We start from the raw sequence: 24,185 nt of genomic DNA, 5'->3' as shown, positions 1-24,185 counted from the left end.
AAATATGGTGCATGTAAGCTCCAAGGTCGCCAATTGCAGATAAGGAGAAACTGCTTTTATGCAGGCTACACTGAAAGTAAGTCAAGGAAATCAAACTCACATATTATTGAAAGAAAAGCTGTTCAGACCCTGCATACAAATGAAAAACCATATTCTTAGAGTTTACTTTCCCCCATCTCACATTGGGTAAATGTGTTTTGCTGCCAGCACAAAAGAATCTTTGAATCTACTTATGCCTTATCCCTACTTAAATGCTCAGTGCAATGTCCTGGGAAAATCCAAGGCCGCACGGACTGCACTTAGCATCGCATTTGGATGCATTGCATTCCCAGCGGAAAATCGATAACCATTGCACAGGGAAACACGTGTGAAAGGACCTCCGCACCGAATGCTTTTCAGCCGGGCCAGGACAGAAACTGTCGCTACATAATCATAATCGTAACCATGATGAAGCAGCGTCGGTGACGACAACTACGACAATGTCGACTGGCTGCCCTCGAGTGTTTTATCCTTGACAAATCCTTGTGCAACAATCAGCGGCAACAGCAACAGCTACAGCTGCTACAGCAGCATCGGAAAAAAGAGCCTTGTGGAAATGTTACAAGAGCAACGCAAGCGGGTGGCATGGCAGAGTCGTTGACAATGGCAAATGCGCAGCAAAACGGCTAAATGAGGCCGAGCCTGGTTGGAGCAGACTCGACTGAATGAGTAAACTCCACTCGTTAGGCTTCCACCTCCGCCACCTCCGGATGGTGGCCACAAATCGGGGCTTGAAGACGATCTCCACGACTCCCCGGCCACCAGGGGCCTTGGCATGATGGATGACAATAAACAAGACAAGCGGGCACAATTGTTTGTCGGCCTCCTTCTTGGCCCACTCCTCATCATCATTGTCCTTCAGCAAGACTGTACTTAGCGGGTCTGTTGGCATTTCCTCGACCGAACAATAGTGGTTTATCCGGCCGATGATAAAGCCAGTCTTAAATAGCTTTAATGGTTTGGTGTTGAAAGTAACTTTAATCAGCCAACATCTAGAATTTTGACTTTAATCGCACTCAAATTCGGTAAAGATACAAATCCAGATTTTTTAGGCAACGATATCATATATTCAACTTTATTACAGCTTAAATATTTTAAAGATAGGGACTTCATCTCCCACGTCTCCGTAAAGCTTTTCGTTTGGATGGCAATAAATTGCTATGGATGGCTACTTGTATTTCTTTTCTTCGCATTTTGCCTCTTCAATCTTTTTCTTCAGCTCCTCACATCTTTTTTTGAATTTGGCTAGATCGCAGTCTTTCTTCCGTTCGGATTCTTCAGAACTTTTCTGTTTTTCGGCTTCACATGACTTATTCTTCTTGGCCTCCGCACATTTCTTCTGAAGCGCGGCTTCTTCGCTTTTCTTTTTTTTCTCTGCCTCTTCAGCTTTTTTCTTTTTATCTGCCTCACACTCTTTCACAGCTGCATCGTTTACTCCGCTTTTCTTTTTAGCAGCTTCTTCACATTTCTTTTTAGATGCCGCTTCTTCACATTTCTTTTTAGCTTGGGCTTCCTCGCATTTCTTTTTTGCCTCTGCCTCTTTACATTGGTTTTTGGCCGCTGATTCGCATTTATTTTTCGGTGGTGCTTTCGCGCATTTATTTTTTGATGCTGCTTTCTCGCACTTCTTTTTGGCTGCTGCTTCTTCACATTTCTTTTTTGCCGCGGCCTCTTCGCATTTCTTTTTAGCCGCCGCTTCTTCACATTTCTTTTTGGCCGCCGCATCTTCACATTTCTTTTTGGCCGCCGCTTCTTCGCATTTCTTTTTAGCAGCCGCTTCCTCACATTTCTTTTTAGCCTCCAGTGCTTCACATTTCTTCTTAGCAGCTGCTTCTTTGCATTTCTTATTGAGCTCCTCATCCTCTTTCTTTTTACGCTCAGCTTCTTGGCGCTGTTTCTTGCACTTGGCCTTTATTTCCTTGAGTAATTTTTTTAGGTGGGCTCTCTCCTTGGCCTTTTTCTTCTCAGCCTTGTTCTTTGCGCCAATTTCGTCATCCTCACTTGGCTTAGTACAGTCTAGCGGCTTTCCCTCTTTCTTTTCCCTTTCCTTTCTCTCTGCCTCCTCAGCCGCAATTTGTTCAGCGAACTTCTGCTGGTAGACAAGCTTCTCGGCGTGCACAGTACACGCCTTCTTTATGCCAGAAAGCATGCACTTTACAAGTGAATCTACGGACTTGGGATCACCCTGTGGCTTTGACTTTCGCAATTCTTCACAGAGCGCCTTGTACTGCTTGCGCTCGCAGTCTTTCTTCTCGGAAGCCAGCATGCAACTGTACTTTAGCTCGTCAACAGCTTCGTCTAAATTTTGTTCACATTTCGACTCTGGAGGTGCTTTTGCCTCCTCTGATTTTTTCTTTTGCTCGAGTAAGTGCTTCCTCTTCCTGGATATCCTTGAGCATTTCTTTTTGGGCTTTGCTTTTGGTAAGGGTTCCAGAGCGCAGTTCTCGTCCTCCAGCTTTTTGCAATAGCATTCATCTTCTTCGCACTCTTTGCTAAACGATCGTCGTTGGTTCAGGGCTATTTTAAAAGCACGGATCTTCAATTGATATGGTCTGTAGGTCCTGTGGGCTTGCGATTGTGTTTGATCACTGTTCATTGTCAAGTTTCTTTCAAAGCTCATGCATAGATCATTGGTTTTAATTAGATTTTTTGAATTTAAACCATCATATGTGCTGGGTTTGTGGCCGAGAAACCTTGGTTGTCCCAAGTAGTGCAAATTAGTGTGGGACTTTAAGAAGAATCGGTTCCAAGTGGACTGCTTTAGCTGGTACACTAGAGACTGTGAGAGATGACGTCCCATAGACACCATGACTTAAAACGGAATCGCGGGAACTTTTAACATTCAATTTTGAATAGTAAGGCTTAGGAGTAAGACTAAAACCGAAAAGTGCAGAAGTTTACATATTAACCTGAGACTACTTGAGTCAGTTTGAAAAGAGCTTTCTTAGGTACATCCAATAAAATCTATGCTCTATCTTCATAGCATTGTGTGGTAGCCCTTGGGGCCATTCAAGTGCCTTGGCCCAATTCTTCACGTAACTGGGCTGCGATTCTGTGATTCTCCGAGGATGTTTCCCACCTGCCTGCTGGCCGACATAATAAAGCAATTAAAGTTTTACACTCCGCAGACCCATTTCACATTTGGCACCCGCTCGCTCGCTCACATCAACAATGAAATGCGCCTTTCCCACCGCGCACATGTGCGCAATTAAAATGTAAACGTGTCAAACACATGGCAGACTGCTCGGGCAGAGCTTTCGTTTAAAAATTAACAGCCGACACTGCCGAACAAGTTGCAGAAATTAATGACAACATAAAGGAATTTAAATACGCAATGAGCTCGCTGGGTGGCTGGCCCATTGGTTGGGCTGAGTGGGGGTGGCACTCGTAATTGCGGTGCAAGTTCGTAATGCCGCCGTAGTGTGCCTGTGTGTGTGTGCGTGCGGCAGAAAGTTAAAGCACACTCATGTGCGACAGTGCTGCCAAGGTAGGCCAACTCGAACTCACCTGTCTGCTGTTGTCTGCTTGGCGGCGCATGAAGTGAAAATTAATTTCTAAATGCGGGAAATTAACAAATTACAAACAACGCAACGGGGGGCGGGGTGGGGGCGCGCAGTGGGTTGGCAGGTGGCGGAAGTAGACATGCCATAATTCACCGCGCATACCCCCACTGTCACACACACACGCATACACGTGGAGGCCTCTTCTGTATAGACTGCAAAGTTCGCAGAGCAACTTCCTTATGGAGGTAGGGAAGGGGGGTTGTGGAGTGAGGGATTGAGGAGCTTCTGCAAGGTGTTGAAGCACAGGTGAGGCACATTGTCTTGCTCTTCGCCTGGGGCCGTGCCCCACACCTCCAAGCAACCACCCCGCATACTTCTGGCCGCACTTCAACTCACAAACACTGACAGTTGACAGGTTTGCTAATTTGAAGCAGTACCCCGAAAATGAAGTTAGCGTCTGTCAGCGTCTTCCTCGGTGTGATAACGGCGTTTCCCCAACCCCAACCCGCCCCTTCAAACCGGAAATGCCACACCCCCACCGCACCGCCAGCAACCCCTTCGCATTCACACCTTTGGTTGCCACAGACGCGCTGCGGTCGCGCTTTTAACATTTAATTAAGTTGTGCTCGATTTTATGTTCGACAAAAGTGTTTGTCTGCCGTTGGCCCCTCGATGGGATGTGTGTGTAACTATGTCGTGGTTGCGGCTCCTCTGCGTTGTTGTCATTTCTGAGATTGCGAAATTGCTGACGCTAGCAGAGCGAGAGCTACAATTATGCTCTTGCTTGAATACCGCTTAGGAAACGGGATCCCACACTTATTGATTTGGTAACAAGCTGCTTGATGTTAGTACTAAGTGCTGCAACAATACCAGCTATACCACAGTAGCTTTATTTGGAATTTGTTTTAAGAACCAAGTATTCCATTTCCGACAATAATTCATGTAGTTCATTTTCGAACGTAGGGCCCACAAATTGGATCTAAATTCGATTTTTAAAAACACGACAATCTAAATTTTTCGTTTTTAAATTGAGTTTCGTGGGGGCCTAGGCACGGGTTTTACCAATGAGCTCCAGATTCGCCGGCTGCCTGCTCACGCGGATGTCCGCTCCTCAGGTGCGCGGATCCATGGGCATGGCTATCAAGTGGCAGCTGCGCAGCTACTGTGATCCACCTCTCATGGCCAGCGATGCCTACAAGTCGGTGAAGGAGCAAAAGGCACTCGCAATGAAGAAAAAGCAGGCGGCCGACAAGAAGGAGGCGGCCAAGAAGGATGCCGAACGCGTTAAATACAAGTTGAAGAAGTGCATCGAGGTCAAGTCGAAGGCGCTGAGGGCGAAAATAAAGTGTATGTCGCCGGAGGAGCAGAAGGCCATGGGGGAGATGATGGACTGCGTGATGACGGGCGTCAAGAGAGTCTGTCTGAAGGCCGTGATGCAGAAGTACTGCAGGGAGCATGAACTCAAGCTCCGCTACGAGCGGCTGATAAAGGCCAAGAAGATTGAGAAGTTAATGAAGGCATGTCCGGCCAAGAAAAAGGACGACTCAGCGGAAGGGAGCAATGGGCCCAAAGGGAAAGAGACCATATGTAAGGAATCAGAAACGCTTAGGAAGTGCATAGCAGATACCACAAAGCTCTTAGAAGCCGAGTTGGAGAGAGAGAATCAGAAGGAGAAAGAAAAGTGTAAGGATAAACCGGAGGAGGATAAGTGCGACGCACAGACAAAGAAGTCCGCGAATAAAGCAGCAGACGGGTCAACAAAGAAGGGAAAAGATGATACAAAGAAGATGAACGATAAAGATGAAACGCCTAAACTTAAGGATGAAACAACTACCAAGGATAAGGGCAATGATCCTGCGAAAGAAGCTAAGGCTTCTGATAAGCCCAAAAAGGATCCTAAAGCTAAAGCAGCATATGACGAAGCTAAGGAAACCAAGAAGCAGGAGTGCCCAAAGAAGACCAAGGAGAAACCGAAATGTCCCGAAGGAGACGCGAAAAAGTCTCCATACGAGCAGAAGATGGAAGAGTGCATATATGAAGAATGGAAGGATATATGCAAAGCCCAGGAGAAGAAAAAGACTGATCTGTCTGCCATAGAAGACTGTCTCAATGCGCAAATCAAGAAGAGGTGCCGCAGGATGGTGATCAAGATGATGTGTGCAGACGCCTTTGGAGAGCTGAAGAAGAAGAATAGGTGCAAGGAAAAAAAGGAAAGTGGAGAAAGCTGCGTTCAAAAGAAGTGGAAAGAGGCTTGCCCCACTATTCAAGAACTCGCCGAGAAGAATGACGTAGATTTTGCCGAAGCCTCTGAAGAAGTGAAGAAAATGATCGAGAAGTCCTGCAAAGAGGATGAACAAAGCAAGGAGTGTCAGATTAAGGAAATACAAGAAAATATCGAAAAGTGTGCAATAAAGAAGAAATGCGCAGAAGCAAGACAGAAAAGCAAGTGCAATGAAGTAGAGAGAAAGAAAAAGCGAGAAGAGGAGGAGAAATTGAAGAAATGTGAAGAGGAAGCAAAAAAGAAAATATGGCAAGTTCTAGAAAAAACACGAGAAGATATAAAGAAGACCGACAGTGAACTTAAAAAGGAGTGCGGAAAGAAAGAGTGCAAAAGGGAATCAGATGAGGAAATAAAGAGAAAGTGCACAAGAAAAGCTTATAAAAAAGTATGCGAGGTGAGAAAAAAACGGAAGGAACTGATGCAAAGAGAGCTCATGGTAAAGAACAGGGTCGAAGAAGATTGCGAGGATGAGCAGCAGAAAAAATGCAGAGAGCAAGAGAAGAAAAAGAAATGCAAGGAGGAGGAGGAAAAGAAAAAATGCGAAGACAAAGAGATAGAAGAGAAATGTGAACAGGAACTGCAAAAGATTAAATGCGCCGAAAAAGCCAAAAAGAAGAAATGCAAGCAACTGAAAAAGAAGCTGAAATCACTCAAGAAACAAGAAAAAGAACTGAACTGTAAGCTTAAAGAGCTCAAGAACATGAAGAAAGCGGAAGAGGAAGAGAAAAGGAATAAATGGGAGGAAGATAAGGTTTTAAAAGAGTGTGATGAATTCGATAAGAAAGAGAAAGCCGCCGAAGCTGAGGAAAAAAAGAAGACGCCGACCAAATAAACAAACCCCAAAATAATTCTTAAAGGAGGAACAGCCCTAAAACTTAGTATACCTATAACTTTACACTATAATCATTCACTTTTTAGACAGATGGACAACTGCGCTTTCCAGGACCCCAGATTATCATTGCTTGCGAAGGGAAAGGCTTAAAGGACCACGGCGGTCGTCAAGGCCGCTTGTCCTTCAGTTGATGCAGCGGATTTCCTATGCCAGGACTCATTTGCCTAGATACATGATTCCAGATTTTCAGAACAGGTAATCGACTGTAGCAACTGGGCTGTCGTCCTTGCCACCGTCACCGTGGTCTTGGTCAATTCGAACGACAACAATGGAAACCTATGGAAATTTTAAAAAGCTTATGGTACATATGATCCCCCGGGACCCCGTTGCCTTTCTAGTGGACGCCCAGACCATCAGCATCATTGTCCACATGGCCCTCGTTCGACTGGGAGATTCGATGAAAAACCCATCATATGTTTTGCACTCGAAGCTGTCATGAATTTTATTTCACTTTGCTTAGTTTTTTAATAAAATCTCCCGTGACTGCCCTCACGTAAACTTGGCCTTAGTTTTTTTTCATCAAACATCCAAAATTCATTGGCAATCGCAGCACCCAGAAGGACTCTTCTGCAGCAACCGTGGTCCTTGGAATGTTTCGCAGGTTTATAAACTTGCCGCTTAAACGACTGTGGGTCTGTCATCAACCCAGTCCGTTCATCCAACCTTGGCCACTGGTCCAGAGCAATGGATCTCCATTTGGTCAGCAGCAATCGCCTACCATCTTCCAGGATCATTCGATGTCCTACGACATTCTCACCAACGATCTCAGCGAACCGGCCTCTTCATCATCGATAAGACAGGTTCCGCAGAAGGTCCGCATTGTGGGTGAAGTTCACAGCCTCAAAGTCTGTGGACACAGACAGCCTGGTAACTGTCTTTTTATCAGTCAGAAAGGACGCCTCTACCACAAGGAATCGGGCAGGGGCAGAAGGGAATCTCGCCCAGACGTCAGCCAACGAGCTCGGTATTTCAAGGAAAGATCCAATAGCAAAGTCAGCAATCGCCTGAGGGAACTGATGAACGAGGGAGTTGACGGACTAGACAAGGGATTTAGAAAAAACGAAAGGATTATCCATATGAAGAGGTCTCCCAAGAAAAAATACCCGACGAGTCCCTCCTACAGTTCATATTATGATGACAAGAAGGCATACCTCGAGTTTCAGGAACCCAAACGAACATTCAGGAATTTTGTTTCCACGCTCATGGCAAAGGGTAGAAAAGTAAGGCAACAATTGCAGGAGGGAAAGGATGCCGATCTTCTGAGGTATCACTCGGGGAACAAGGACCTAATAAAGCATTATCACTATAAATCTAAAAGGAGAATTATGCAAAGGCAGCTGAAGGCAAAGCCACGAGTTCCAATAGCCAAATATAAAGACGATTCTATAGATTGGACTCTCCTTGAAGACTTCAATCCACAGAAGCAAGATGTGAATACGTTGGGTAAAGATGTACTTGTTCCGTTAAAAACAAAATCCAGAAGTGCTGAAAGGGCAAAAGGCAAAGAAATATCTTCACAGGACAAGTCAATACTCCCACATTCATGGGAAGTAATAAAGGCACGTGAGGAGAAGCTCATTAGCAAAGCCAAGAAGGAAACTAAGAATCGCCTTCCATGTATTGACCAACAAAGTGTGAGTCAAATTAAAAACAGATATATAAGCGAAAAATGCAATGAACTACAGGTGCCTTTATCTTCTGCAGAACAGAAATTGGATTTTAAGAGGGTGAACGAAAATATCATGGAATCAGGTTCAAATAATTCCGGAGTTCAGAAAAACGGGTCAGGACTCAAAATGATCGACCCGGGTAGTCAAAAACTAATGGGCTTCCATGACATTTTTAAAAGCAAAACTCTCAAACGTCCGTCGTCACACTCGGATAATAGTTCGGAAAAGAAAGAATGCAAAGCTGGAAAGAAACCACCAAATACCACGGAATGTATTTTCAAAGTGCCTTATCCACGTTCGTATGTTGCAAACTTGGAAAACGGATCACAATCAAGTCAATGGGGTCGCCAGATTCATGAAAATCTTGGCAGTTTCCCAGAAAAAGATTCTCACAAAGAAAGCGCAAAGGCTGGGAAAGAAAACGACGTCTCAGAGGTTTTTGCCATGTTAGAAGATAAAGACAAGCTGAAATTTCGAGTAGCAGAGCTAATGGCTAGGTGTATGTTCCTGGTGGAGAAAAGAACGCAACAGGATTCGGAAGGTAGTACAATCAGCAATGGACATGTCGACGATAAGGACAAAGTTCATCACTTAGTTGCAAATTTCTGGAGGCATTACACGCAGTGTTGTGAGAGTCAGCAAAAGGATGATTGCAGGTGTTCGAAGTCGTCAATGTTGGGAAACACGCAAAAAAGCGTATTAGAGAAAGTAAATATTATTATTAAGGAGTGCACACACATTAAGGAGGTGATCGAAGGGCGGTCTCTAAAGAACCAATGCATTAAAGAAGGCCCTAACCAAAGTATTGAAGAGGAATTCTACAAAACGAAGGCTAAGCTAGAAAAAATAAATGCTAACGAAAATCTTGAGCCAAATTCTAAAGAGCACGATCAGAAAGAAGACTGCGCCATTAAGTCTCTAAAAAAAAAGTGTCAAGAAAGAAAGAAAGTTTTTGAAGAATTATTGAAAAATATGTCTCTAGAGTGTAAAACGTCCGATAAATACGAGCAAGACCTTTTGCAAAAAATGAAACTTGTAATAGAAGAATTGCAAAGAAAATTAGCAGAAGACAAGCAAAGCAAAACAAGCAGTAAGGGTGATCAAAAGAATCCATTATCTGAAAATAAGTGTGCAGAAGAATTAAAAAGAAAATGTGCTGAAGAAGAACTGAAGAAAAAGTGTGCCATTGAAGAATTAAAGGAGAAATGTGCTGAAGAGAAACTAAGAGAGATGTGTGCAATAGAAGAATTGAAGGAGAAATGTGCTGAAGAGAAGCTAAGAGAGATGTGTGCAATAGAGGATCTAAAATAAAAATGCGCAGCTGAAGAATTGAAGGAGAAATGTGCCGAGGAAAGCTTAAAGAAAAAATGCGCAGAAGAAGAATTAAAGAAAAAATGCGCAGAAGAAGAGTTAAGAGCCAAATGTACAGAACGTGAAGTTAAGAAAAAGAGTGCAGAGCAAGAATTAAAGGAAAAAAGTGCATTAGAAGAATTTAGGGAGCTCTGTGCAGAAGAAGAAACAAAGCAAAAGTGCGCGGGGCAAGATTTTAAGGTCAAATGTTCGGGGGAAAAACTCAAAGAGAGATGCGCGTTGGACGAGAAACAAAGGCAATACGAAGAATCTTCCCTAAGAAAGAGATGTGCTGAATTCGCGCTAAAGAAGAAGTGTGAAAATAATAATAAAGGAGACAATTTAATGGATTTTAAGGATTCTAAAAGGAAATGTGCCGATGAAAAGTCCAAGGAGAACTTGACCGAAAAAGATCAAAATCTCAGCACATTAAGAAAACTAAAAAAGAAAGTTGGACTTACGGGAAAGGGAAATATGTATAAGTTTATATCAACGAAAGCCCATAAGTGGTATGAGTCGTTTGGAAGACGAAAAAAAATCGTAGAAGAGGACATTCAAAACTGGCAGGAAACGAATGAAGCTAGGAAGTGGCTTTTTAAACAAAGCGAACGGGGAGTTGTAAAGAAGTTTTGGGACAAGGAATACAAGGCGAAGCGAAACAAGGGACTTCCACTCAAACAAAATTCGAAGCACGAAGGGTTAGGCTTAGGCACCTTCTTAAGATCTGCGCTTTCAAGACCCAGGAGAAGACCACTACGAGGATTGGAAGACGACCACTGTAGGGATTACAGGGAGCGGCTTTTCAATCCACGTCTGTGGCCTTTATTTCCCGGTCTTGCTCCTATGAACTACAAAACTTTAAGGCGGAGTCCTGTGCTGGAGGCCAACTTCTTCATCCGCCAATTGCTTCCCGTCCTGAAACCACTGGCCATCAATGATTACCTGGGTGTGTACTGGCTCCAACGCATAACTTCCTCTAGCCCTTTCGGCAAACGCGGCTACAAAAGGGACGATCTCTGCAGGGGGTCGTCCTCTTTGTATCCCTTTACCGAAATTGGTAGAAGGAATTCCATAGATGAGCGCCAGTAAAAAATAATCACAAAAAACGGCAGTGCGAAGAGATCCCGATGAGGTGCTACTGTGTGATGGTGCCAACATACAAATACAATTATAAATTAAAGTGTAAATAAACAGCAACATGAAATAGTAAATAAAATCAAAACTACTTTAAAACGCCGCAATGGAAATTCATAGATAAGAGAGGTCCACAAGACCTAGAAATGCAAATTTTATAGTCGTTTTCTCATATTACTTCATGAATAAATATATGGAGTGTACACATATGTCGTCTATTTATCTAGGAGTATCGCTTGGGCCGAATGGCCAAAGCAAACAGAATGGACAGCTCACAATATTGATTGCTGTGTTGTTTTATTGATGAAATAATGAATTTCCCACCGCACATAGCCACCAGCAAACCAGCCACCAGTTACCAGCCCCCAGACATCAGATAATATGCTCAATGTCTGTCATGGACATGGTTATGAATTTTGCCGACATGATAGCGAAACTTATCGGGCATCGAAGCAAACCAGCTTGAGGTGATGGCCTTGTGTTTGATCAGGGACATGGATGGGCAGGACGTCAGGACGTCGCTTATTTGGTTTTCATTTCGTATTGACTCGCAGTTAGTCCTGGCCAAAGCAAATTTGCAGACGCCTGTGACCCATCATCAACAGCCATCCGTTTAAATTATTAACGTATGAGTAATTTTTATGACATATAAACAAAAGTCTGTGCCGGGGGCACGGCTCACCGGATCCCTCTGCTCCGGTTTCTGCAATATGTCATGTGTCGTCTCTCGTCTTTCGTCTCTCGTCTGGTCGTTTCGGGCTTTCCATTTCCCAGACGACCAGACCGAGTCCCATGCGAAGCTATTGGGGAGTGGTTTTTGTGTGCGACAAATGAGATGTGTGTAATTAAGTTCGGGTTGCTCACAAAACAGACTCTTAGTTGCCCAGGGAATTCGGGCCGCAAATTGAACTGATAGTCTGAATCCTTTAATGTCCTACCTCATTGCATTTGTACCCCAAAACATTGCTCGTTATTCGAACTTTAATTAACACTTTTCGGCGTTTTTCTGTTCTCTTTCTAGGTAAGTGCCCGCCTGCCTTTGCGTAAGTCCAAGAACCAAACTCAATCACTAATCATGGCAAAGAGCCGCCCACAGCCGCAAAACTTTCGGTCAAAGCCGAAGCCTTTAATTTGAAAACTTTGGCATATCCAAAAATAAAATATATATGTATATAAATGGCCGAGAAAAGTCCACACAAAACCAGGGACCAAACAATTCGAACACTGCATTCCACGCAATGGACGGGCTAAAAATCAAAGCATACTTTCCGGCGTGCCCGACGCAACCGCTAGACTCCGTCCGGCAAAACCATTTCAGTCCACATAGTTTAAACAAACTTTTTTGTTTGAAAGCGTAGAAAAGAACAAAAAAAGAAAAAAAAAAAAAGAACGACAAAAAATTATAAAAAGGCTGAATTCACTATTACATTAAAACAGAAAAATAATTGCGAAAATTTTTCAGCAACTTTTTCAACTTTCTTTGCGTTTAGCCCGCGCTCTTTTTTGGCGCGCCAGTTGGTGATTTTTTTTTGATTTACGAATGGGGCAGGCAACACGCAAATTTCTGTTGCCATTTGCCACGCCTCAATGGCGAACTTTAAAAAGCGCGCTGACGACGCTCATTACAACTAATAATGTTAATAATCATTAAAGAGAGGAATTTCAAAATATTTTGGGGTTGGCAGCCGCAGGGCACGTGGGTCGCAAGATTTCTCTTTTTCTCGCACTCAAATTGCAAAAATTAAAATACTTTTCCAAACTAATTAAAATTGTGTTGCATACTTTGGGGCGAGTAGCAGCAGAGGCAGAAGCAGTCAGTCGTCCCTTTTTCCAGTTTCCCAAGCCTTTTCCCTTGACACAAGAAAATTAGCCAGGCCCAAGAGCTGGGCTTCGATGTTCGACTTGAGCATCGATTATTGTGGCTGGTGTAATGACCCCCCAGCCGGAGTTGAAAACTTTTGCCATTTTTCTTCCTTCTGTTTCCCTTGGGGATGATCGGGCAGCTCAATTGCAGCTTTCCGGGTCTTCAAATATCCACACGGCCGGCGCTCTTAAAGATGCAGAAATTAAATTCCGTTCGGGAAACCCAATTACAAGTCGCTGTACGCTGACAACGTGTTTTCACATCACTTGGCTGGCTCAAAAGCTACAGCACTTTCCCGCCCGGCGATGTCTCCTGCGGATTATGTGGGATTCGTAGGCCCGCCAGGCTGTCACACTCGCAGGATGCATTAAATTTTATGTACGGAGGACCATAGGGATGGGGGATGAGGAGATGTAGCTGCCAGAGCTCCTGGCAAACATCAAACGCGTTAAGCAACTCGAAAGCTCAGCCGAGTGCATGAAATGCGTTGCTTGCCCCTCGCTAGAACGCCATTCAACACGCCACGGCTTTTGCAGCCAAAGCAAATCAAAAGGAAATAATGGCGCACTGGCATGAGACGAGGGGTATCGGGAATTCGAGGAGATGACAGCTACACTGGAAGGGCATTACTTGGATTTTAGGAAAATGCCAAAAAATATAGCTCACTTTAGAAGCACGCAATACGAACTTTTAATGGTGTATATATGCAAACCGTATATGAATGGAATGATACTATATGAATTACTATGATAGCTTGAAGTGTGTGAAATATGAGGTGGCACATTCTCTCAGTGCACCACCCCCATGGCCGCCCAAACACTCGGTGGGTAAATGGCGCGCACGAAGTGCTCACATGCACCTGCCAGAATGCATTCGCTGCGTATTCCCCAGCGGAGGGGGCTGGGAGGGAGCCGCTGCTTCTGGATGGATCCTGCCGCCTGAATGCTGATGCCGATGCCGGCAATTAATTAGGATTATGTGTGTCGTCTGAGCAGCGCCTAAAAGCATGCAACACATGTGAGGCGCTCGTTACGGCGCAGTGTGCGTCCTGCTCCGCGGAGTCCTGAGTCCTGACTCCTGAGTTTTGAGCACTGAGTCCGGAATCTGGGAGACCTTGTGCCCGTAACCGTAACCGTAATGGAGCTGCAGCAGCTTGACTTCCGATGCGTGACATCTACATCCAGCGGCTGGCTAAATAGTTTGATTAAGCAAATTTATGGCAGCGCGCTTTGGGGCGCACTTAATGGGCGGCTGAAAGGAGCAAACAGAAACCAATCAATCATCTCAATCGCAGCATGCACATTTTTAATGATGATGATTATTACGTCAACTGCTCATTAAAAGCCTTCCACTTGGCTGGCTTTTCTTTCCCGGCCCATCCTTCAGCATTTTGCAGTGTCTCTGACCGCTTCTTTTGGCCATCCTAACGACTTTTTAAGTATTTACACACAATTTGGCCCGACCAACTTTTATCGCAAAGTCTGGGCAAACATTTCTATGTTTCCCAGCTCACTTTTCTTTTTAAGTTTACGCTTCATTATCTTGCAGTTGTCTGCTCTGCGGCGAAGTGCAAGTGGCAGGACATCAGCTTGAGATTTTGATTACCCCCTTCACATGTCCTGCGGCCCGTTGCACTCATTTCACTTGGAATGATAAGCCGCCTTCCGTCTCTCCGACTGTCCCAACTGTCCCGAAAATTTCCATGTCTCGGGTTCGGTATCTCGTCCTGCAGCGCCTCAAGGTGTGTCACCTGCAACCTGGCTGGCATTTCCTACTTTTCCAACAAGTTTCTGCATTTGACTCGAGTTCGCCTGCAGCGGGCTGTAGAATTTGTGTTTGCCTTGGTCAGGTGACACCTTTTTCAGTTTTTTCGCTTTGGGGAGATATTCCTTGAATGGAGCCCCTTAATGTCTTGTTTTCGGACATCGCGTCACACTTGAATTCTCCAGTCTGATTGCTTACTTCGCAGCTTTTGCCGCTGCTGAGAAGAGGGAAAACCCCCGGAAAATGGCACGTGCACGTCTATGCAAACAGCGCAGGATTTTTGCAGGAATGAAGAACTAGCTCTGGTCAAATCGACACTTGCCTGCTGTACTCGTATACAATCCTTGCTGAGACCTTTCTCCTCGTTGCGACATCAAAGTGAAAGTCACGCATTTACTTCTGTTTGCCACTTTGTCTGGCAGTTTTTTTTTTGTGTTCGCCACCACTTGCATTCGGCACAAACTGCAAAGCCGGGAAAGTCTGGCTCCACGACTTTTACCCATTTTCGTCGTCTGGACCGTTGTCTGCCTCATTATGTTTTGCTCAAGCCCCAGCCATCGACGTCGTCGTCATCGTCATCGTCATCGCTTGTCGTGTTCATCCTGGCAATATTTTTATGTAAACAAGCCAAATAGAGAGCGCCAGACGAAATTGGCAAATCATCGGGTAGACAGCAACACGAGGCCAGACGGCGGCTGATGCCCTAACGAAGCGAGAGTCCTGTCATCCTCCCTTTGGCTTTGAGCAATTATGATTAATTCTCCGGCACCCTCGCTTTGCAGTACACTTTGGGAAATAGTAAAACAAAGCTTGCCAGGTTTTGGAAGGCTATTTAAAATAGTATGCAACATTTAAGATGTGCTGGCTTGGCTGTGAATAAATGTAATGTTTATTTTGTAATAATAATAGAGACAAGGTACTTTATTTTTGCGGGTGTAGTATAGAAACAGCATCATTGTCGTCTGGCAATTGATCGAATTTCGTCGTGGCCCCGACCTTGATGGTTATTTGTGCGCTGAGGAAACGGATGAGGATTTATGGGGGCTTTGCAGCGCTGTTCTTCCGGCTTCCAAGATCCCATTTTGCATAAAACACACATTAAATTTCGTTAGCAGCCTGGCAGTCGTAAAGTGTGCGTTTTGTGTATTTCATTCGGAGCTGGAAACGCCTTGGGTAAACACTCGATCGCAGGACTCGAATGCTGCGAGTCCTTGCTGGCATTCCGGCGGTGGCAGTGGCACTAGTGTCTCGGCTTTTGCTGCTCCGTTTGTTTATTTACGCACATGCGAAGGAGGGACTTATTTCATATTCATAGAAAAATTGCAAACACATGTGCTGGGCTGAAGGTCCTTCCAGGATACTACATACTCATACACATACGTGCATGGATGGCGTAGAGGAGACGGGAGTAAATCAGCAGCTAAGTAAGTAAAATGCTTCATAAATTGCTTCAAGTGGCTCAGCTGGCTGCTGGCTGCTGCTGGCAACTTTCGAGGCGTAATGTCCTGAGCCAAGGATCCAGGACCCTGCCAATTCTAAGCCGCCATATAGCGAGCACATACATGGCTCAATCCACTTCCTATATCCCTTTGCCGGCTTCCGCTTTAAAGCATATCATCAAGCATAAATCCAAATCAGAGCACAAATACAAGAGCACAAATGAGAATCAGACGCATCATGCTGAATCCTTACACATTCCCACATCCCTGCTCCGCCCGAAAGTCTGTGGCAAGTGCAGGAAAGCGTAAAATTTACGCACCAGACTCCAGGAGCTCGCAAAATATTTGAACTGAAATGTTTTTGATTTTCAGTGCCCTGCCCTGCCCGGATATATATTTCGGCAATATTTTCCCTGATGCTAGACCCTTCTCATCTCGTCCCGCCGCCCGGGGACATAACTCAAACAATTGCGACAGATTTTCGAAAAGGATTCCAGTCCAGAATCCAGAAGCCGGGCATTTTCTTTATTTGTGTGCGATTGTGTATGAATACTCGCACACATTTTGCTGGCAGTTAATAAGCGGAACGTGTTGATAATTTTGCCCGGGTCCTCGATTTGGTTGCTTGTTCGGGCTTAATTGCTTGTAACATTTAATGGAAAATTAATAAGTTGAGAAATGTGCAAAGGAAGTTCGAACAATTTAATTTGAGGTCACTCCAAAATGGGTCAGTGATTTTTCGGTTGGGCGAAAAGTACACTTTATTGAATTAATTTCATTTTGTTTCGGAACGGCCGACCGAAAGACGACCGACGACCGAGGATAGAGATAATAAATTGAATATAAAAGGTCCTGACAAAGGCTGGCATTTATGGAGAATTTATTGTTTTGCCTATTGAGAGCCAGGCACTTGCACTTGAGCGCCAAAAAAGATGACAAGGCAAACACCACTGAACTTGACCACAGGCATGCCTCTAATTGCCACCCACTTGCACTCCGGCTTAATTATCATTTGGGAATTTTGATGGGGTTTTGGGAGTGGGGGCTTGGGGGTTGGTTGTTGCTCCACTCGGACAAGTTCTTCGGTTCGGAACAGTGCATCGATCAACACTTGGCTGCAGTCTGTTATTACATAATTGCGCCTAATGACATGCAACGAAATTACCTAAAATTCAATTTCCGCACTGCTAACTCTGGCCACAAGACACACACTGGCACACAAAGGCCAAATCGGGATAATTACGACCCTGACAGTCCAAATGTTCGACTGTCAGCCAGTAAGTCAGTCAGTCAGTCAGTCAGGCGGTCAGTCGTTCGGTTTGCAGGTCCCCTGGTCACCTAATGGATATTTAATACTGAACACTGAACACAGAGCACAGAGCCTGTCGTGCGCTGCTAAATGAGAATTATGATATTTAAATGAAATGATTAACCCGGCAAATGCACCCTGCGTTGCACCTGCTTTGCGCCCTAATTAATCACCTGGCTTGCAGCCGTAATTAGAGCCACTTTTGATTTATGCTATTTTGGGGCAATTATTCAGAACGTTGCTGGGTGCCAAAAAACGATGCCACAAATTGAAAACTGTGTCAGAAGAACACCGAACTGAAGAAGCGCCAGCAGGTCCTTGGACATTCGAAGAAAAACAGAACTTTTCCGGCGCCAGACATTCAACCACTTTTCCGACTGCTTCTGTGTTATGCGCTCATGATTTATTATTTTACAGAATGGAAAAAAAGGGAAACCATCGCCACCATCGCCACCATCACCACCTCCCCAACTCGCTTTTTTCCATTCTCCAGTTCATTTCTAATGTGCAAAATGACCCAGTGACAAATTGTGGAGCCAAGTTTGGGCGCTTTCAAATGTGTGTCATTCGGTTGGGGCTACACTCAGAAATGTGTATAACAACTAGATGGTATTTCAAATTTGTAGGATACTCAAGTAATTCTACATGCAGTTAGCAAGGGCAGAGCAAATTGTACCTTCAAAAATAGACATTTCGGAATATTTATACAGAAATACGAATAACAAATAAGGCTAGAACGAATAGGAAGAACTTTGTTCCTTACTTTGATGTACTATATTTTACTATTTGGTGAGCATTTCGCTAAGTGTGAGTGGAGGATGGCGTTGGCTAACCGGGAAACACCCACTCGCGGTTTTCCTTGTGGCCTGTTTAACTGGACACTTGTCGACCGGAATTTATGTGGAGTTTCTCCAAGATTTATGTTGGCAGGCGGTTGGGGCGTGGCTCTGCCAAATATCGATAAATTATTGGCACAATTCGCTGTAGTCTCTGGCTTTGCGAATAAATTAAATTATTGTTGAACTCGGTGCCCCGCGTAATGAACTTCAAAGTCCTGATTGTCTGGCTGCATTTATAATAAACGTATCACTTTTTTGGGGCTGTTCATAAATCATTTAAACATGCCTCGTTAAAAATCAATTTCGCCGGCCGAAATCAGAAATTCATCAGTACATTTCAGAATTTTTTTTGCCCCGAACTTTTCATCGCAATTTGAATGCAAATACTTTTGACGTCATTATTGAGAGCGTTGGCGGCCATTTAATCATGCTTCGCGCAGCTCGGCACAAAAATATGCAGATGGATCCTCCCCTGAATTTTCCATTTCCCCGACGATTCCTCCCCAGGTTTTCCTTCCGTTTGGGCTTTGCCGCAGTAATTTCTTTTGGCTTTTGAGCATGGAATGCAAATGCCAAACGAAAGTAGTTTAGAATTTTGCGGCTCGTTCGAGGGATGTTTTCTGTGGTTTCTCAGGCTCCAGGATTGTGGATCCAGGCTTCACCATTCAGAATACAGGATTCGACCGACATGATATTAAAATTCAATATGTTAATGAGGATGGTCGCCAGGTGCTGGGTGTTTCCCTTTCCCGAAGGTCAGACAAAAAGTTTGTTAAGCTGTCCGGGGATATTTAAATTTGTTTCTGCCATTCGATTGCTGGAATATTAAGTGAGTGATTCTGGCGAATATATAAGTCTGTTTCTCATTCCTGTACAGGAATTCTTTCCCTGAATGTTGGAATGTTGGAATTTATACATAATTTGTGGTAATCAAATTTATTCCAAATTCCATTATTTGACATTTTATTCCACTTCAATTTGGTTCATTTTTTTCGCTGACACATCTGCAAATCTGCAAATCAATTCCTGACAGCTAATTGCCATTTCCAGTTCATTTGCGTCTAATGTGCCTAATAAACAAGCAACACAAATTAAAACGTGACCAGCCACCAGCCAGTGTCCAATCAGAAACAATAATCACATTCAAGTCGTGTAATCGAGTTTTGAATAAGTGCGCAGTGCTGAATTGCAAAAAGTTTATGTTTAAACAAAAGCACAATCGAAAAAAAGTCATAACAGCAACTATTACTATAGTACAACTTCAGACGTGCACTTGCCATTTATTTATTGTCTGCCTTTATTAACATAAAACAAAAAGCACAGCGATGGCGCAAAAACGAAGTAAACCATTTGTCAGAGCACTAAAAAACGGACACTAAACAAAAAATAGCGGACAACAAAATCGACAATGGGAATCGAACGAAATCGAACAAAGTCTAACGAAATCGAACGAATCGAACGAATCGAGGCGGCGGCGGTGGTGAAAAGTGCAATCGCTTTGAAATGCCTTTGCCAGGGTCGGGCGGAAATGGCCTTTGGCGGAAATCCGTTTAATTTGCAAAATGCCAACAATGCCAGCGCAATAAATGTGACAAAAGCAAAAGCAGACTCAAAGCTGCCGAGAACCACAAAAAGTTGTGAAATCAGCAGAAGCAGTGTCTGCAAACACCACCAGTGCAGTGGCATGCCACCCATTAAAGCGTTCCACGGAATTTAGAACGCCATGTATAAATCATCAAATTTCCATTTTTTAGCTGTTTGCCATGTCAACAGGCAGTTGGCAATAAAATATTATTACCGCGGAAGCGGATGGAATTTTCTATTCTTTGTATTGTTTCGCTGTTTTGCCAGCAAACAACCTTGTTAGTGGCCATTCACTCGAATGCGATTTTTCGGTCGGAATATAACTTAATCATCTTTCAATTTCCAACTGCAAATCAGTCGATTTCAGTCTCTAGTAGTGTTAATAAACTATGTAAAAATAGTATATAGACACCGTCTTGAAGCGAGTTTTATTTATTAAAGTTAAAGTTATTGAGTTCTCAACTTTTGGCGATCGATGAGGAAGTCAATGAACGCTCTTCGACCATTTTCCAGCCATAAATAAAAAATCACTGCATTGGCAGACCCATTGCCTTTGGTTTTTGCAAGCTGTCGGCCGTTTTTTAATGCTGGACACCACAACAGCAGGTGGAGGCGGCGCCAGACACGCCCCCACACTGAGAGAAACTGCGAGTGGCTGAGGGCCGGGGGGTCGTAGCCAGACAAAGACTACGTTGGGCGCCCAGCACTGCGTCTTGTTTAATTTGTGGGCTCACACCGAAAGGGAATGCATATGCATATGCATATGCATATGCATATGCATAATATTTTATACGACTTTCCCCCACTTATGCAGCATTTTCCCCCCTTTTTCCGCGGGTGCGACATTCGTCGTGTGGCGACATTTTCATGTTGTGTCTGCCGTGTTGTTATGCCAGTGATTGTTCGCTGCTTTTATTGTTATATAAATAAGCTATAAATTTCGCTGGCAAGGCAGTGCACACAGCACTGCGCCCAGACAGAGATATTTATAGAAAATTGTAATATTTTTTAAGGCTGCATTGCAGCTCACTGACAACGGTTGAAACGTGTATTTGCACTGGCAAATTGAAGCGGTTTGAGTTACAGTTTTAAATATTCGTTAATTTAACCAGGCACTTGCATTTCAGCCCCAAAGCATTCCTAACTCGATTATTACGGCCCGAACAGCCATGAACGCAGTCTATTTAAGCCAGAGCGACATCCCTGCAGCGCTAAATTTGGAAAACGGCCCAGAAAATGAAATCTGCGCTCTAATCCCGGAAAATCCCTCACATTAAATGTGCTGGCGTTTCACGGCGGCTGTGCAACTCAATTAAATGCTTAATGCCAAAGGACTCTGTCCCCTTTCCCTTTCCCCTAACCCTAATCCCGAGTGCACAGAGTATTTGTATCTCTTTGTAGCGCCGGCAAAGGACACCCCCATTCGAGCATCCCCCGTGCATTGCGTAAGCAACACGTGGCACATCCTCCAGCTTTTGCCACCCAGAACGGCGCTAATAAAGGTAATTTCACCCACCTAACCGCCCACATAGTCAACTTTTCAATGTCAACGGGCTGACAAGTTGGGCGGCTGCAATTTGCATGACAAGGCGATTGGGTTTGCATGGTTGCAGGATGCTTCCATTTGTTGGCTTTGACAGCTTTCTAATTGCATGTGTGCACTCGTCGAATGCTGAATGCTGAGTGCTGGCAAAAGAATTGAAAGTGCCAGAACACGTGTCCCATATCCTGGATTTTACATGTGTCCTGCGATTAATAAATCTGCACTCATAAATGCCAAAGTATATATGCTCGCATAAATCCTCATTATGCCCTGTGCAAACTAATTAAATTCCATTTCTGGTTTTTAATTTAATTTTTACTGTTTCATTTGCTCTCCCTGCTTTGCCTTTTATTTAATTGTGGTCAGGTGATTTTTAATAGGCCAGCAATTTTGGGCGCATTACTTAATGAAAATCAACCCAATGGTATTAACAATAACCCCATGCATCAGAAGTAAATCCCATTACGAAAATCCTGTTTAGAAGGTGAGTGCTAATGACAGTTGGCCAACTATTTAAATACTGAAATAGAGTTGCAGAAACTGCCAGTCAGAAACTAAAATGTTATGGTAAAATGACCAATCAAACGATGTACATATACCTAATTCAGATTTGTTAAATCAGCTGAAAATGAGGTATATTGTAGTCGACACTTTGCATTTAGGCACAAAAGTTGCTTTATGGTTTTGCAATATGCAAATAATAAATTTGTTCAACTTTTTTTCGACCAGCTTTGTTGTTCCATGTTAATTTGCTGCCGTTGTGTGTGCGCACCATTTTTTCCCCGGAATTGAAATATATGACAACCTCTTTTTGTGCACATTTATATTTATCCATTTTTTTTCGGTTTTCGCTCTGCTCGCTCCACTGGCGAGTAGCCGCAGCTTTATTGCATAAATGTGGCAATTTAATTAATATGCTTAATGAGTTGCAATTAAACACACAGCGCACAAGAAAACATTGGCATTTAAAATGAGGCTGAGCTGGCCAAAGCAAACAAAGAAAATTAGCAAAAATGTGTAGCAAATTAAGAGTGTAAACAAATAAAGTGGAATATCGTGAATTAAATCAGATCGAAGAGGTGGGGGGAGGGGCAAACGTGGCTGTTAATTAAATCAAAGTGCGTTTAAATAGCCCGGAGCCGAATAAATATATTTTATCCGCCATTCTTCTTCACAGGCGAGTCAATTGAAAGGCTCACATCATCTGGCCGAATTCATCTTTCCGATTCAATTTCATATACCACCTACCAACTACCATCTACCAGCAAACCTATCTTCCTGTTGTGGCAGCCTTGTTTTCCACCATTTTTTCGCCGGATTTTCGTATTGTGGCTATCCAGTCAAGTTGCGTAAGTCTTCACCGGCCGGCCAACTTTGCATTTGGCAATCAAAAAAATTGATTAGAACCGAAATGGCAATCGCTGGCGGCTCAGTGCAAGGCTCGCCAGGATTTCCTCTCACCCACTGTGTGTGTGTGTGGTCACTGGAAGCTGGACACTGGATGCTGGACACTGGGTATTGGCCACGGGAGATGGGTGCAGTCAATTGGCAAAATGGCATGCTCGCTGGCTGGCAAGAAAAAATTTGCCTGGGTAAACAAACTCCAACTCAGATTCGAACCGAAAAGTCCGAAACCGCTTCGGTTGCCAAGCAAAGGCAAAACTATGCAACTGAGTTGTCCTGCCAGACCGAAAACTATTTTTCGGGGATTTATTTTGAGGGCTATTCTGGGCAGCACTGTGCCTGTGCTGGGCACATCATCAATATGAAAAAGGGAGCACATGCATAATCGGGCGGATGGTCGCCAGTGGGATGCATTTATGCGCCGCGCGGCTCGGGTAGGAAATCCCGTCCAGACAGGAATTTCCAAATTCCATAGTGGGATTTGGGCCAACGAGGGAGGGGCATTGGAATAGGATGCAGCAGTCACGTTGTTTTGGTGTTTTCGGTTCGTTGGCGGCCGGCAAAGATAATAGAGCACAGCGCGAAGGGTTCGGTCAGTCCGACAAAGCCATCCAGGAAAGATAATAAACTCGGTGTTTTTGGGCATGGCCAAGTACATACATATATCCATTGCCAAATACCCGCCAATCAAATTAAATCAAAGCATAATCCTCGAGCTGACCAGCCACTTCAAGTGGCAAACGACCAACATTTGTCCTCATAAAGCCCCTTCCTTGAGCTCATTAAATCCGGCGGCAATGCCACCAAACGCAAACCCAAAGGATCTCCAACTCCGGCGGTGTACGTGACTATTAATTAGAGCAGTAAATATTATGTCTGTTCATGTGCGATTACATGTAGATGAGAATGGGACCGGGTGTCCTGGCCCAGAAGTGGGCGTACTCCTTCCGAGTGAGCGGATATACTCCGCTGTTTCTACCAGTATCAGTATTATGATAATTCGATGTGGGCAGGCGATGTCGAAATGGTATTTATTCCGAGTCAAGACAAACAGTGCGTACTTACATTCTTATTTATACATATATATGTAGGTATGTGGGCCACTTCGATTTTGAGCTGTGGTGACCTTTAAGCCTTCGCAAAACATATTTTCTTTGTTTTCGAGTGGAATCAACTTGTTCTTTGATTAAAATCAGTGAAGAAATATATGCAAGAATTACAATACGACAGGGAAATGTTAAGGGGAATGCAGAAAACCTTCAAGTTATTGGGCTTTATATATGACGTGTCCCTCTATAAAGTGTCTTTAAACTTTTGTTGATTCCATAACATACATTCAAATGCCTTGTGATGTAGTGTAAAGAACATAGCTAAAGTTCTTAAAAAGTTAACCGATACCTTAACAAATTAAAGCAGTGCCCGCAGTTTGCAAAGTAAAATTTCCATCGTATTTCTTATGTCTGCATTTCGGGTCTGATTGCATTAATTAAATGCAATACACACAGTGGCAAAGAGTTGTGCAAACACACACAATCGCAGAGTGATGAGGGAATCCCCGCCCTTTGCGTCA

General features: G+C 43.9%; 4 protein-coding genes across 4 annotated transcripts in view; 3 read left to right on the top strand and 1 right to left on the bottom strand.

Annotated features, from left to right (window-relative positions):
• LOC120444378 overlaps window positions 1–24,185 on the top strand; it is a 120,377-nt gene that overhangs the window by 38,200 nt on the left and 57,992 nt on the right. The window lies entirely within an intron of this gene.
• On the bottom strand, window positions 1,084–2,957 carry LOC120444380 (axoneme-associated protein mst101(2)). Its single transcript, XM_039623986.2, has one exon. It carries the CDS (start codon window positions 2,846–2,848, stop codon window positions 1,208–1,210), a length of 1,641 nt encoding a protein of 546 aa, XP_039479920.1. The 5' UTR covers window positions 2,849–2,957; the 3' UTR covers window positions 1,084–1,207.
• LOC120444379 (axoneme-associated protein mst101(2)) lies at window positions 4,485–7,213 on the top strand. The gene has a single exon (XM_039623985.1). It carries the CDS (start codon window positions 4,607–4,609, stop codon window positions 6,653–6,655), a length of 2,049 nt encoding a protein of 682 aa, XP_039479919.1. The 5' UTR covers window positions 4,485–4,606; the 3' UTR covers window positions 6,656–7,213.
• LOC120444377 lies at window positions 7,306–10,968 on the top strand. The gene is given in 1 exon segment (XM_039623983.2): window positions 7,306–10,968. A coding segment is annotated over 1 exon segment (3,519 nt). The 3' UTR covers window positions 10,825–10,968.

This window comes from Drosophila santomea, chromosome 2R, assembly GCF_016746245.2.
Source record: "Drosophila santomea strain STO CAGO 1482 chromosome 2R, Prin_Dsan_1.1, whole genome shotgun sequence".
In the NCBI taxonomy this organism is placed as follows: Eukaryota; Metazoa; Arthropoda; class Insecta; order Diptera; family Drosophilidae; genus Drosophila; species Drosophila santomea.
The sequence above is the reverse complement of the archived record's forward strand: the minus strand, read 5'-3'. Positions and strand labels throughout refer to the sequence as shown.

Excerpts from the sequence above, each read along its gene's own strand:
- LOC120444380 (XM_039623986.2), bottom strand. The coding sequence starts at position 2,848 with ATGGTGTCTATGGGACGTCATCTCTCACAGTCTCTAGTGTACCAGCTA.
- LOC120444379 (XM_039623985.1), top strand. The coding sequence starts at position 4,607 with ATGAGCTCCAGATTCGCCGGCTGCCTGCTCACGCGGATGTCCGCTCCT.